Source organism: Lichenostomus cassidix, chromosome 20 (genome assembly GCF_008360975.1).
Source record: "Lichenostomus cassidix isolate B80296 chromosome 20, HeHo_3.0, whole genome shotgun sequence".
Lineage (NCBI taxonomy): Eukaryota > Metazoa > Chordata > Aves > Passeriformes > Meliphagidae > Lichenostomus > Lichenostomus cassidix.
The window spans coordinates 11,200,706-11,215,468 of NC_139500.1; the positions used below are offsets into that span (position 1 = coordinate 11,200,706).

The window sequence follows — 14,763 nt, forward strand, 5'->3', positions numbered from 1 at the left end:
TTTTGGTTTGGTTTCTTTTTCTTCTCTATTGAATGCTAGAAAACATCTCCAGGGAGCAAATGATGATGTTCAGGCTTTCAGATTTAGTTATCTTGTGAGTTGTGGTCTCGCTTTAAACCCCCTTCTGATGGTCTCTGCACCAAGCTTTACGTTTAATAATTTGAAGGATTATTGGCAGCTGAAATGAGGATTTGTGGATCTTGAGCAAAATACATTGTTATAACAACTGTCAGGCTGATTTGGATGCTCAGGCCTCTAAGTCTCCCCAGCACTATTGGAATACTTTGATGCAGTCACAGCTATGGTCTGTACTTCAGTATTATTTCTGAAGTCAGAAAATATTCCACTGCTTCACATTGAAAAAAAACCAACAAAAAACCAGCTAAATACAAAATAAATAAATAAATAAATAAATAAATAAAACTCCAAAGCTTTTAAGCTTTTAGCTTATGAAACTAAAAAGCAAAAACAAGTTAAAAGGAGTTGAAAGCGTTTCCTTTTCCTCACTGAGCTCAGCTGAATAACAAATAATTAAAGGGGTGGCTAAGTGTACAAACCCCAACCCAGTCCCACAGCCACAGCAATCAGCTGGATCACAAGTCCAAAGCCTGGGGAGACTGGGGGTCTTTGCTTCTCCACCTGTGTAATGGGAACTGAGACACCAAGGGATCCCAGAGCTCCCAAAAGGAGCAAGAGTTCTGCACTGAGTTTATTATGTTCAAGCATTGCCTTCAGCAGATGGCAGAGATGCCCACGGACAGAACAGGTGGCTAAAAATGACTTTTAAAAGTCCACTTTTAAGCTCAAGCAGTATGAAAATCCAACATGGCTGTGCAGACAGACAGACACACCATTGCAAACCAGGTTTTGCACTCTCATACTCCATCTGCTGGTTCTGCAGCACCATTTAAGACACCAACCCTCCTTTTCTTTTTTTGTCCCCCAGCTGTGTAAAACCCCTGCTCATCTGGATGAGCTGCCAAGTGTGAAACAAGAAGTCATGTTCATCTCAGCATTTCAGAGTCCACTGGGGAAAAATAAAACGGTAAAATATTTATGACAAAATGTAAAACAGCTAAACATGTAAGGAAGAAAACTGCTCCTAAATGTCTTGCAAAATGCCTCAGGGTTAAAAGCCTTAGCATGGTGAAAATGTAGTGCTCTCTTCCATTTTGCCTCTGCCTGGTTTTTGTACTCTATGTTAAAGTATCCATGAAAGCCAATTAATGTGCATTTTATTCTTTGAAACGTTTAAAATTGGCCACTTTCGGCATATAAACTCTCAGCATCTCTTATTATTTGAGTGCTTTTCAACACAGACTTGTGTGTATGAAAAATATGTTTGAAAATGAAAGTCATTTATGTTTTCAGCTGCCTTTGGAAAAGCAGAGAAACACAAGCAGGAAGCACCGTTTTTCCCAGGACAAAGGTGGGATCATGACTATGCAAATCCTCAAAGGATGCTTTGCCAGGATGGAGCTGCCATCGATTCCCGGGATGAGTTGTGGCACTTGTGCCACACAGGAGGCAAAAGCCACACCTCCCGCTGCTCCTCCTCAGCCCAAATTCAATGGAGAGCACAGGAACACACACACAGCATCTCCTTCCCCACTCTCCTCCTCCAACAACTGGGCTTTTCACGCTGGGATAAAGCCGCAGCTGGAAACGATCATCTCAGCACCGTCGGCAAGCCGGCAGAGCAGCAATCACATGGAAATAAGGGATGGGATTCGATGAAAGATGCCTCTTCACTCAACACTGAAAGACACCATGCAATTTCAATAAAATTGCTTTTAACAGGGGGACTGAGTGACAATCGAGGGAAAATACTTGGTGTGTTTTTGCAAATGCTGGGGCAGATTTTCAGTGGGTGTGAAATGCTGACTTTGGGCAAAGCAGTGCCAGGTTTGTGTGAGATGAGGATGCAGCCCTGTGCAGGAACATTTTTAGAACCACGCTGGAGGAACCCTTAAATTGAAAATGCTGAAATGAAGCTGCACAAGCAAGTAGGGAAGAAGTTATTAACACATCAAATATCATGTTGCTTCCCTCCCTGTACAGTTTTAAGTGAGCTGAAAAGAGGAATCACACAATTATCCGAAAGCACGCAAGAAAATTCAAACAAAATTGTGTTGTGCACAAAGATAAGAGCCCAGATCCCTGATTAACCCAGGCTGGCTTGGTACCACAGCAGCTCAGGCAATTTTGGTTTGGTTTCCCTGTGCACCACTTGTGTCCAGGCCTGAACATCTGGAATCATTCCTGTGGGTCTGTGCTGTCAGTGACCTCATCCAGAGCCTTCATGTGTGCCCAGCATCACTCGGAGAAACACAGGATTATTGAGGTTGGGAAAGCCCTCCAAGACCATTCAGTCCAACCTGCGCCTGATCCCCACCTTGTCCCCAGACCAGAGCACTGAGTGCCACATCCAGGCCTTCCTTGGACACCTGCAGGGATGGGGACACCACCATTCCTGACTGAGCCACTTCTCATGTTCAACCACCCTTTCCACAAATAAATTCTTCCAGATGTCCACCCTGAGTCTCCCCTGGCCCAGCCTGAGGCTGTTCCCTCTCCTCCTGTCCCTGTTCCCTGGAGCACAGCCTGACCCCCTGGCTGTCCCCTCCTGTCAGGAGCTGTGCAGAGCCACAAGGTTCCCCTGAGCCTCCTTTGCTCCAGGCTCAGCTCCTTTCCCAGCTCCCTCAGCCTCTTCTGGTGCTCCAGACCCTTCCCAGTTCCCTTCCCCTCCCTGGACACACTCAAGCTGTGGAAATACAGCCTTGAAAAACTGCAACAAAAAGCTAGCTGGTTTGTGTTCCCTCCAAATTTGACTCCAACCCACTTTCCCCTCAGAAGAGCAGTGTGCACACAGATGTTCAGCTGTGCCTCACATCTATAACACCACCAAGTCAAGCAGTGCTTGAGGATTTTTCTAAGTCCAACAAAACAGAATGGGGTTTTGTTGGTTTTTTCTGCTTTAGGCTCTTTTGGTTTGTTTTCTCCTCTCTCCTTCTCTATTTTTGCCTCTCCAGATTTAGAATAGCTGTTTGTGAGGAAGTCTGGACAAAACTCAGGAGACAAGGAGCATCAAAAAGAACAGTGTCCTAAATTCAGCTAGTGTGAAACCAAGTGCTGGGAAGGTTCACTTCTGTTGGAAGAACTTGTGAAATCCCATCATTAGTGAGAACTCTTCTTGGCATGAGAGCCTCATGCCTTTATGGAAGTTGTCATCTGACTGACCAGCCTGCCCACTCCAAAAATAATGCTAAATTCAACCACATTCTGGAAAAATATTAAATTAAACAACAACAGCAGCAGACAGAAACAGTGGGATGTGGAAATGAATAAATAGGCTTCCTCCTAATAAATAAAAATAACAAAAATAAAGCATTTCTGGATAACAAACTGCCTTCACGGATAAAAAATGTAAATCCCTAGAATTTAAATCCATCACGAGCAAAATCCCTCTGGAAAAAAAAAAATTCAGACCAAAGCACTATTATGGCTGGCTTTATATTCAGAACTGTATTTATGCAGACTAAGATAAGGGCAATCAATCCCCAGGCCTGAGGACAAAAAGCTGATCTTCTGCAAGGATCAGGATAAAGAAAATTCCTCACCATATGTCCTGTGGTTAAAGGCAATGGGGGACATGCTTTGTGAGACTCAGAAATGTTCAGGGATTGGTCAGTGCTGGAAACAAATCTCAGATTTATGGCACACTGATGTGCTGCAGCAGTAAATCCCAGCCCTGCAGGTTGCTGCTTTCCCACATGTGGAATTTAGTGCCTGCACTTTGGATGGATCACAGCCTCACACCACATCAAAGATCATGTCAGCCCCAACAATTTGGCTTTTCAGCAGTCCTGTACTCCCTCAGTCACTCAAACTGCACCAAAACACTCTGCTCCCCTTTCACCACTGAATCTCCTCCCAGATTCTTTCTGTCCCATCCAGGTCATCACTGCTGTGATATCTCAGATAACAGAGCTGCTCCTTTCTTCAATTCTTTCCCAGTAAATAATTCACAGATTCAATCTATCCTCCATTCTTTGAAAGATGTATCTTTCCAGGGCAACCACATTTCTACAGCCAACACATCCAGGACTTCATCCTGATGGTTCCTCACAGAGGCAGCTTTGCCTGGGACACCTCTGGGTGCGAAACCAAAAATGTATTTGTCATCAAGAAATACATCACCTTTACTTTTTTTCCCACCTTTTTCACTTGGTAATTAAAGTGAAATAATAGATGCTGTCTTTCTACTCTGACAAAAAATAACTGAGGGGGGAAAATAAAGCAGAAATCAAGATACACTTATCTATTCAATCAATTATGAGAGGAAAAATCATCATCTTGCATGAGAAGGGACTTAATCTGTTGGACTCCATGATCTTGTGGGTTCCTTCCAGCTCAGGATATTCCAGAATTCTACAATGAGGTTTTCCTCCACTTGCTAAAAAAGCACCTATTTCCCCCACCATCTCCATTTAAAGTTACAGGAGACTGAAGCCAAGAGTTAAATTTAATATTAATAGGGAAATGAATGTGTTTCAGCATCAGGCTTAGAGTAGCTCCAAGTTAAATTGGTCTGTGAGTCAGTGATTTCAATAATACCAAAAAATCAGCTCTACAGAACACACTTTCAAATCACTTGATATGCCTTTTGTGCAGTGCTTTGACTCACATATCTGATTTTTAATTTATTTTTTTATTATAAGCTTGAGAGAAAAAATGAAGGCAGCAGTGTAGCAACCTTGAATCTTATTTTTCAACATTAACATGTGAAAGTTTCCTGCTTAATGGGAGATATCATTTTAAAATTAAACCAGAGAGAAATATTTTTGAATTCATGCTAACTCAGTGCACATACTTGTGGTTGTTCATACATTTCCTAATAATGTGAAAATACCTCCTTTCCTCTAACACCTGTAATAGAGCAAATGATAAAAAATACTTCTATAAATTTTAAACTATTGTCTCAAAACAACAAAAAATGGCAAAAACTGCTTACTAATGGTAAACTTCACTAGATTTCATGGCAACAAAACACTCGTTAACAATAACCAGAGGAAAAAGTTTTCCAGCTACTTGGCAACACCATATCAACCTGGGAATGTTCTGATCATTTACATTTTTATCAGCCGCTTTATCCAGACTATTTTTAAAAGGAGTGTTGAATTCAGCCCCATCATTCAAGACTAACTTTTTATTTCCCTAGGCCAACGCCAAAAATTGCGTATTGATCTTGCCAACTGCTCCTTTTTGCAGGAGCTAAATCACCCTGTGCTGATTAAGGCAGCCTCCAGCAGCTTATCAGAAGAGAAAGGCTGTGTGTGAGCCGTGGGAATTTTTCATCCCAGGACAAACTTCCCATTATCACAAGCCTGTTCCATGAAGAATCGTTGCCACACGTTTCTCAGGGGAGGATGATGGAGTTTCTCAGGGCTTTTTCTTAAAAAAAAAGCCCTTTTCCCATTCCTTACCAAGCCATTCTCCTGTCAGACTGAACATTTTCCTCCTTCCAAGCCACAAGGCCATAAAACCTTCCTCATTCTATGAGTCACCTGCTGTCACCATCCACAAAGGCAGGGAATTATTGAGACAGCAAGGCTGGAAAACCCTCTAAGATCAGAGCCCAACCATTAACCCCACACCACCATGGCCACCACCAAACCATGTCCCCAAGTGCCACTTCTACCACCTTGGCAACACTTCCAGGGATGGATGGCTGCCCTGGGCAGCCTGTTCTGATGCTTGACAACCCTTCCAGGGAGGAATGTTTTGCTAATATCCAATTTAAACCTCCCCTAACACGACTTGAGGCCATTTCCTCTCATCCCTGGTATGAGCCCAATGCCCACCTGGCCACCATTGCATTTCAGGGAATTTGGAGAGGAATAAGTTCTCCTGGGTTTCCTTTTCTTTAGTCTGAACAGTTAATGAAGATCAGCCAATGTTCTCATGAAACCAATGGAAAGCAAGTGTTCAAAGCAGCTTTTCCAAACAGTATTTTAATCAGGACTAAATGCTAATTGTAAAGGAAGCCTTTTTTCTGTCCCTTTATTAATATTCATTTAAAAGTGACTCTTTGGCCTTGTTTTTCATGGGAGTTTGCCCCACCAGAAGGCAAACACTTTACAGATGAGATTCCCTGTATGGTGATGACCTCAATAGCAAACTCTTCCCTTTTTCCCATCCACCAGAGCTAAAAACTTTTCCCCTATTCTGCCTTTCTGTGGAAACTGAAGAAAGAAAAAAAAAAAAAATGAAAGCAGGAGAATAGTCAATAAGCACAGAGAAGAAAATAAGCCTCAAGCTTCCCAAAAGCACACTCCTGTGAACAAAGGCCAGGGAACAAGGATTTTAAAGGCTCTGTTTATCTGCAGAGGATGGCTAAAAAGGCCTCACACTTAGCAAACCAGGGCTGAATACCAGGCACTATTGGGAACTGGGTTCAAACGCTTTATTCTAATCCTGTTATCTCCTCAACCTATTATTTTGGGGATAAAAACTAATATTTTATATCTATCTTTCCTTTAACCAACCATCACCCCTGTGTCTGGGCTTAACCTCAAACAGTCTCTCTCTTTTGCCCATTCTCTCCTGAGCAGCTCTTCCCTCTGACTGGCACTTTTCTGGTTGATGCCTCAAGGTCATTTAATCTTTTCCTCTCCCAAGTCACAACCTATCACAGTCCCTGAGAAAAACAAACTCAAATCCAAACTCAAACCCCCCAAAAAACAAACAAACAAAAAAACCAAGTCACTTGTGCAGGGTTTGCCATATTTTCTGTCAGTTGGCTTTTCCTTGAAGGAGGTAAACTGGGATTTAATTTTCAGTATCATTTCCATAGATCAAATATTAATCAAGTCTTGTACTTCTGCTGTAGAACACCAAAAACATCACCAGAGGGGGAACAGATGCCTGGGCACATACTGCTAATAGAAGTTTAGAATAATATTTATGATATTATCCAGTTTAATAAATCTTCTTTACACTCATTTAGAGCAGGACCTTCCATAATTACCACATGGGTTTTATCTAATTAAAAAAAACCCCTTTCAAGTCCATGTAAACAAACTCCATTCAGTCTGATCAAAATCTGAAACTAATGAATGATTTTGGTAAGAGTTGGCATGATGTCTAAGCTCCTGCTGGACCATCCTGGCCCTACTTTTGTTCTGATGCAAAGCTGACAGTCAAGAAACACAGCAGAAAAGTGCAACTTTGTAAATGAGCTTCTGTTGCTTGATTTGAAGTAGAATAAGAGCATGGTCCTTCCCAAATCCTTTTTATTTTCATCTCTAAATAAGAATCTCATTGCAACTTGTGCCTAAATTGAAGGCTATGCCAGCAGTTACTCAGCCTCCCCAGGACAAAAAACATACAATTTCTATGTGAAAAGAGCCTAGAAGAGTATTTAGTACAAGGGATATTGACTTCCCACTGATAGAAAGTCGCAGCCACCTTCTGTTTATTGTTACACTGATTTCTAGCAATTTAAATAAGTAAATACTTCTCCAGCACAGGTGATATTCTCTATTATTACTTGTGCAGCCAATTCTGTTACCTTTATTTGTGAGCTTAATAAACACAGCACAACACTAAACACTGCAGTAAAACTGGGCTGCTCCAATCACCCACTGATTGCATACAAATGTGGAGGAGTTTGGTCCTTCCCTCTTGCTCACAGGAAGTCAAGACAAATAACAAAAGAGCCAAAAAATTCGCTTGGAAAAAAGCAGCATCACTCATCCCCCAACTGTTTTAAAACCCCTCAATTTTCCCTGATGTCATTCATTAGACACTCATAGGAAAATCAAGGCAGCAGGGCTGTTTTCTCAGTTCAGCACATTTCTGAAAAGCTTCACCATGAAAGTTTTGTGTAATTACGCTCAAAACGGTGTTTTGAAGGAGTTCCACGACATATGGAAATTGGAATAATGAGTTGCATTTTCTTGTCTATCATTTCAGTTGGCATTTGGTGAAATTGTACATCTTTAGCTATTAAGTCTCTCCCTTCCTCCTGGTCCACGTTTAGATCAAGATCATTACAATTTCTCCCACCCAGTGCCCCAAACAAAACATAAATGCCATCACCATCAATCTCAACAAGGCCTGTATGACAGCTAACATTAACAGAATGACCTTCTCCAGTTAGATTTTCATTAGTAAAACAGGACAGAAAACAGAAAGTGCCTCAGCTTTGCCAATTTGAACAAATTATCCACGTCATCCTTCTCGATGTCAGTCGATACCTGGGCAAGTCGATGAGCTGGGCAAGAAAACTCAGCAGTTTGGGACACAGCACAAGACAATATTAAGAACAAAGCCAACTTTTTTTTAAAATTTTAACCCCCGAATTAAACCAAAGCCAGCAATCTGTACAGGTAAGACAGAGAAGTTTGCAAATTCAGATGCTGCTGCAGAGAGTGTGTCTGCAAAGTGACAGCACATCAACTCCACACCAAAGCTGAGCATGTCAGAATTCCATCTGCAAAAGCACAGTCCCAGGCCAGGGATTGTGCAGCTATTTCTGGTGATGTCAGTGAACCTCACCACACTAGGGAGGGAGAAGAAAGCCAAAAGGTGAGCAGCAGAACGTGTGCCAAATTCCCAAACAGGCCAGGACATCATCCATGTCACTTCACACAGCTGCAGCAAAGCCTCTAAACATCTGTCTGCTACCAAAGGACAGCTGCTGAATAAAGCAAACACCTCCACGGCAGGGCCTCGTGCTTAGATTTATTTATTTTTAACCAAATCTTCTCAAAGAGGCACTAAATGTTCACTAATTTACAATCTGCATGATAAAGGATGTGCCACCCACAGCATAGTCAGCCTGCCAGGCTTCCCCTCTTGGGAGAGGAAGATGACATTGCTGGAGATGTTCCTGTCATGAAGTGGGTGAGGAAAACTAAAACTGCACTGCTAATTCCCATCCCAGAATGATTTTGGCTGTTCTAGATGCCTTCTTCACCCTCCTGATTTGTTACTTGGTCAGAAAGAGTAACAGGAAGCAAAATGTCTTCAGGAGTTTTTCACTACTTAAATCCACTTGTTGTAAAGCACTAATTTGTGGGGAAGGAAAGAAGGTTGTGGCAAAAGTAGAGCAGCCTTTTAGTCTCTGTTCTTTGTTCACACCACAGGAAGGACTTTGCAAAAATGACAGAAACACAAACCTGGAGAAGAGAGTTGTGTGGGGGAAAAAAACCAGTGAGACAGAAAAGTGTTTTGCTCATCCCCTTGCCAGGCACAGGGCTTGATTTCCCTTAATGGCTAATGATTAATGGATGACACCAGGATGAATAGCCAATAGATCTGAAACACGAGCAACACAATCCTTCAGTTTTTCACAGGAAGTCCGATATGCCTTAGAAAGAAGAGAGAGTACTTCTGCCCCCAGATCAACATTGATCCATTCCAGTATGAAAGAGAAAGGGAGGATGCTGCACAGTGTTTGAACACATTTCTTTATCAGAAATGAGGGGGGGAATCAGTTCCATCAAATGGAACACAAAAATGTATTTTAAAAATTAAACGCTTCCTCCTTCACCACACTGCACTCAAACTGATATCAGTGTCAATTTGTTAAGAACCACTGCAAATCCACTACCCAAGAACAACATCAATTTTGTTATGCACTTAGAGGTAAAAATTTAATCACAGCCTGGTCTTAAGAACAATTTTCCTAGTGGAGGAAAACTCTCATCTGTTTGTCTATTCCACCAGAAAGCAGCCTCACACCATGGCAGAGGTTTGTCAGATAAACCACACGCATAAAACCAACAGCTCTTAAACCTGGGAATAAAACCAGCTATCCCAGGATGTCTCAAAACTCACACTACCAGTTCAGCTCACCGAGGAGGTGTGGAAGAGCATTTCTCCTGGGGGAAAGCAGCAGCCTTACCTGCACACTTGGTCCTGGTGGTGAGGGGAGGTCCGGGGGGTCCTGTTCCCCCTTCCCCAGGCCGTGTCAGCAGCACTCGGATCTCGTACTCCACATCGGGGTCCAAATGCCACAGTTTGTAGTTGGGAGAGTCCACGATGTGTGTCTCTGCCCAGTTGCCCGTGGTGGTCCTGTACTCCACCTCCTTGAGGATGATGGGCCCGTCGCCGATGATGGAGTTGGCGTTGGGTTTGATCCACAGGTAAGTGGCTCCTACAGCCAGCAGCTCCGGGGGGGCAATCGGGGTGGGAGGCTCTGGAGACAAAAAACAAATCACAAAGAGTCAGATAATCTTGTCCAAATTTCTGCCATATATCTGTGCTGTCCCAAAATCCTGGGTAATGATAATCCTTTTTTTGTTTCTCCCGTCATTTACCAAGTCTTTTATAAGAAGTGAATCTGTTAGCGAAAAGAATTTGCTTGGGTTTTTTTGTGCTAAAAATTCATCCCCCTACACTGGGGATTACCAATTCAGAAACACCTGGGAAAATACAGGAACCACAAAGCAACTTGTGTTTGAAATGGAGCACAGAAGTGTCTTTTAGATCATCTTGAGGTTTGTTCTTGCTCCCTCTTTTAAGCAGAGGAGCAATGGCACTCAATGGAATCTTGGAGGGTGGGGCAGGGGAAAGAAATCTTAAATAAAGACAACTGAGTGTCCTTATCATATACCATGAATAAAAGGACTCCAGTACAGCCCTTCCTCTGCCCTGTGACCTGACAGAGCAGAATATCCCAAACACTGTCCATGGTGCTGTGGTTCAGCCAAATTCTAGTGCTTAACGTGACACAATCAGCAACAAGCGGAAAACTCAAATCACTTGTTCATTTTCTAACCTTAACCACAAAAAAAAAAAGGAAAATATTCAAAAACAGGATATATTTTTTAATCAAAGCACTGGCTGAGGAAATACTAGCAAATTTAACCAGCAGTGATCTTCCCATGAGCAGTAGCCAAGATGCTGCTGGAACTGGCATTAACTGGGGCTCTTGGTAGCATAGAAATAAGAAAAGCTCCAAGGCAACACTGAGTCAACACCTCCTATTGTGTTTGATTGCAAAGTTTGCTTAACTTTGTGGGCAAAGGTACTCAAGAAAGTCTGCTGGAGACTTGAAGAATGCCTGGATGTCTGAGAAGCAGCACAAGGAGGCTGGAAGCAGCTATTGAGTATCACCTCTGTGAGAAAAAGCAAAGCAAGCTGATAAAAGACATCTCAGCAGCTCCCTTTGATGGATGCTACAAAAAAAAAGAAAAAAAAATCTACAGAGCTCTGGCTGCCTGCCTGATTTTTATTATTCTGTTTCCCCTCTCTGTCAGTGTAAATAACACTTGCATACTGGAAACCACATGAATAGCACACACCTTGTGGCTTTGAAAACCTGAGCTGAACTGTGCAAGACGATGAGCAAGTTCCTGAATCTTGTCTAGCCTTCCCTCTGTCACACTCTAATGTGGTTTGCCCTCAGCCCAGAGGACACAAACTTTATTCTTTTGTGAAAATCAGGTGACAAAAAAGGAATATTACTATCAAGAGGGGCTTGAAACACTGGCACAGAGAAGCTGTGGCTGCCCCTGGATCCCTGGCAGTGTCCAAGGCCAGGCTGGACAGGGCTTGGAGCAACCTGGGTTGGTGGAAGGTGTCCCTGCCCGTGGCAGGAGGTGGAATGGGATGATTTTAAAGGTCCTTTCCAAGCCAAACCATTCTGTGATCTCTGTCTCAGAAAAGGAACATATAAATGTTACAGCATAACATTAATTTTAGAGTTCTGTGGGAGTCATTTTAAACCCCTCTCTCCTAAATGTGATTCCTCAAAGAACTCATGGTGCTGGAAGAATCCAGGAACCACAGAAACGTGGAAGAAAGGACTTTGAGCACCACATGATGGGAGGAAGATTGAATTTTGCCCTCAGGACAATTCTTGCAGGTAAAAATCTGCTCAGTGAAGAGAAACAAATGCTCAGAAGCTGTTATATAAAATGATCAACTGAAATTTTGCTTAATTACATTCCCTTCGTCTGTTTACAACAAACCATTCTATCTCCTTGAGACTGAGTGCAGGATCTGTGCATTGCACCTCAGGAAAAAAAAAACAATCTGAATTGTAATTGCAGCTGGTATCCAATATGAACAAAAACCAGTGATGTTTTCTATGTTTTCTTTGGAATATCTATTTCTGCTTTTATTCTGCACCATTCCCATAACTCCTGCTGGAATCTCTCTCTGTTATGAAATGCCAGGCTGATTATGTTTTGACGTACAAAGTTATTTCTCCAAGAAAATTGTTTTCAAGGAACCTGTGTGGATACATTTTCATTAAAAATCAAATTATTATAAATCACAAGCAGTTTATTACTTGTGTCTTGGTGGAAGACAATTAAAAGACAGACTTGGTGATTTTTATTCCCAGTGCAAAAACTACATCTTACAAGTCACAGCATAGCTGAACATGAGAAAAATGAAATATTAAACTCCATTCTCTTGGGCTGCAGGCTTCAATAGCAATGTGAGCCAGGTTACTTTGGGATTTGATGGCAAGTTAGAAGAGATTTATGGGACCGAGCTTAATTAATAGAGCAGTTTATCCTGCTAAGAAGACATGAAAATCTCATCTAGCAAGTTTAGAAACTATGATTGCCAAACTGATTTAAATTATGATGTCACCCAGCATGCCCATCTTCTCTACTTTTGTCCAAATCCAAACCTTCCCCACCAAAAAAAAAAAAAAAAAAAAAAGTGATGCTGGTTTCCCCTTTGTCCCCCATTTATTTCCCCTTTCTCTACCATTTGAAAATCAGATGCTGTAAAATATGACCCAATTAGGAATTTAAACTGTTGCTCCTATTTTCTGAATTTAAAGAACTTAGCCAAGCAGCTGCCCCAGTAGTTATTCAAGGATCAATCCCACCTCACAGAAAAGAATGGGTTCTTTCCTACTGGCACCAACTGGAGCAAAACCTTTTTTTTTTAATAATCACTCTGTGCCAAATTACTGCAAGTGATCTAAACAGGTTCCCCATTATTTAACAAAACTGGCAAATAAACGAGGAACATTTTTTCGCTCCCTCTGACAAAACCCACTTGCTGGTTACAGACGACCAAGCTGATGTTATGAGCTCACTATTTTAATTAAAATCTCTATTTGACCTTGATTAAACAAACATGCTGACAGATTGGCCTTGTACACACGTAATTGTGAACAGCCATATTTTAAGCTCCATTTCATCCCAACACTGTTTTATATCACAATTTATTTTTACATCACAAGCTTTGCCTGGCCTGTTGCTCTCAGACAGAGAGGAGGAAGCAAAAGGCTGCCCAGCAAAAAGCACATCTGGAACTGGATTGCTGCAGCTGGAATATCCAACTGGAACCCCACACTTGGGAAGGACACAGAAAAATGTGGTTATGGGTGCTCTCTTTTGAGAAAACAAGAGACATATGGAGTACAGGCTCAGGAAAAAAAGGAGTTATTGACCATAAGTAGATTTTATTGAATGTGCAAAGCAAGTCCAATAGTGAAGAAACTGAGGGAATTTGGGGTGTGCCTTTCTCCTCCTGTTAGAAAAGAAAATACAACTGAGAAGGCTAAGCACTGCCCAAAATAACATGGATTTTAGTTATGTAAAGAGTGTGAGAAAACAAAACTAACATGAAGGACCAAAGCAGGGCAAACAGAATTGCAAAGCATCTCAAGACCCACAAGGATCAAGTCCAACTCCCTGTTCCTTGCAGGACCACCTAAAACTCAATCGTACATAGTGACATAGTGACAGGAAAATGGGGGGTGATGGATTTAAACTGCCAGAGGGCAGGGATGGATGGGATATTGGGAAGGAATTCCTGGCTCTGAGGGTGGGCAGGCCCTGGCACAGGGTGCCCAGAGAAGCTGTGGCTGCCCCTGGATCCCTGGCAGTGTCCAAGACCAGGCTGGACAGGGCTTGGAGCAGCCTGGGACAGTGGGAGGTGTCCCTGCCCATGGCAGGGGTGGAATGAGATGATTTTTAAGGTCCTTTCCAACCCAAACCATTCTGTGGTTCTACAATGACAAAGAACATTCTCCAGACACTTCCTGAACTCTTACACTCTCATTCCATTAACACTCAACTTTCCAACTGTTGTGGAAAACAAATGAATTTTACTCTTTGGCAAATATTCCTGAGTGTTTCTACTCTACCTCTGGAATGTCTCTTTATTGGGCTTTCTAAGCAAGGAAATTCTAGGCAATTTTTAGATGATGGAAGAAAAATTGGCTCCATGAATCCTTAGAATGCAACTGGGAAGACTAAAAAACTACAGAGAAATCCTCAACAACTGTTACCACTTTCTCCTGTGAAATAATCCATAATGAAAGACATTATAGAAAATGCAATCTTAAAACAGCTTGATATACCTCTTAAACTATGAATTATATATGATTTTTTAAAAATTCCTTTCTTATTCATAACGAAATCTGATAAACTGTACAAACAGGGTGACCATAAACTCTCATTTGCATGGGATGGGCTGTGGGTGGATTTAGACACAAAAAAGCCACAAAACTCTGATGTATCACCAAGTGATACATCCAACAAAGCAACAATCCTGTGCTTTGTTTTCTCACATGCATACAACAGAGCACAGGTTCTAAAGTCAGATCAGAAGAGAACTGTGGTTCTTTTCCTTTGGGGGTTGAAAAGGTGAAGATTGGAGCTGCTATGAAAACATATTTGCCTGACAAGCAGGATCTGTGTTTTCCAACATGATCCTGCTCATTCCCCTACTAATGGGAATTGTAAAAGCTTTTCTCACCACGTCCTACATGAGCAGCTG

The 14,763-nt window shown here is 42.0% G+C and overlaps 1 protein-coding gene across 1 annotated transcript in view; it reads right to left on the bottom strand.

Annotated features, from left to right (window-relative positions):
- Nucleotides 1-14,763, bottom strand: part of PTPRT (protein tyrosine phosphatase receptor type T) — a 416,079-nt gene that overhangs the window by 204,499 nt on the left and 196,817 nt on the right. Inside the window, exon 7 of the mRNA XM_085079316.1 lies at nt 9,914-10,207. Coding sequence (XP_084935442.1) covers nt 9,914-10,207 — 294 coding nt within the window. The remainder of the gene's footprint in view (nt 1-9,913; nt 10,208-14,763) is intronic.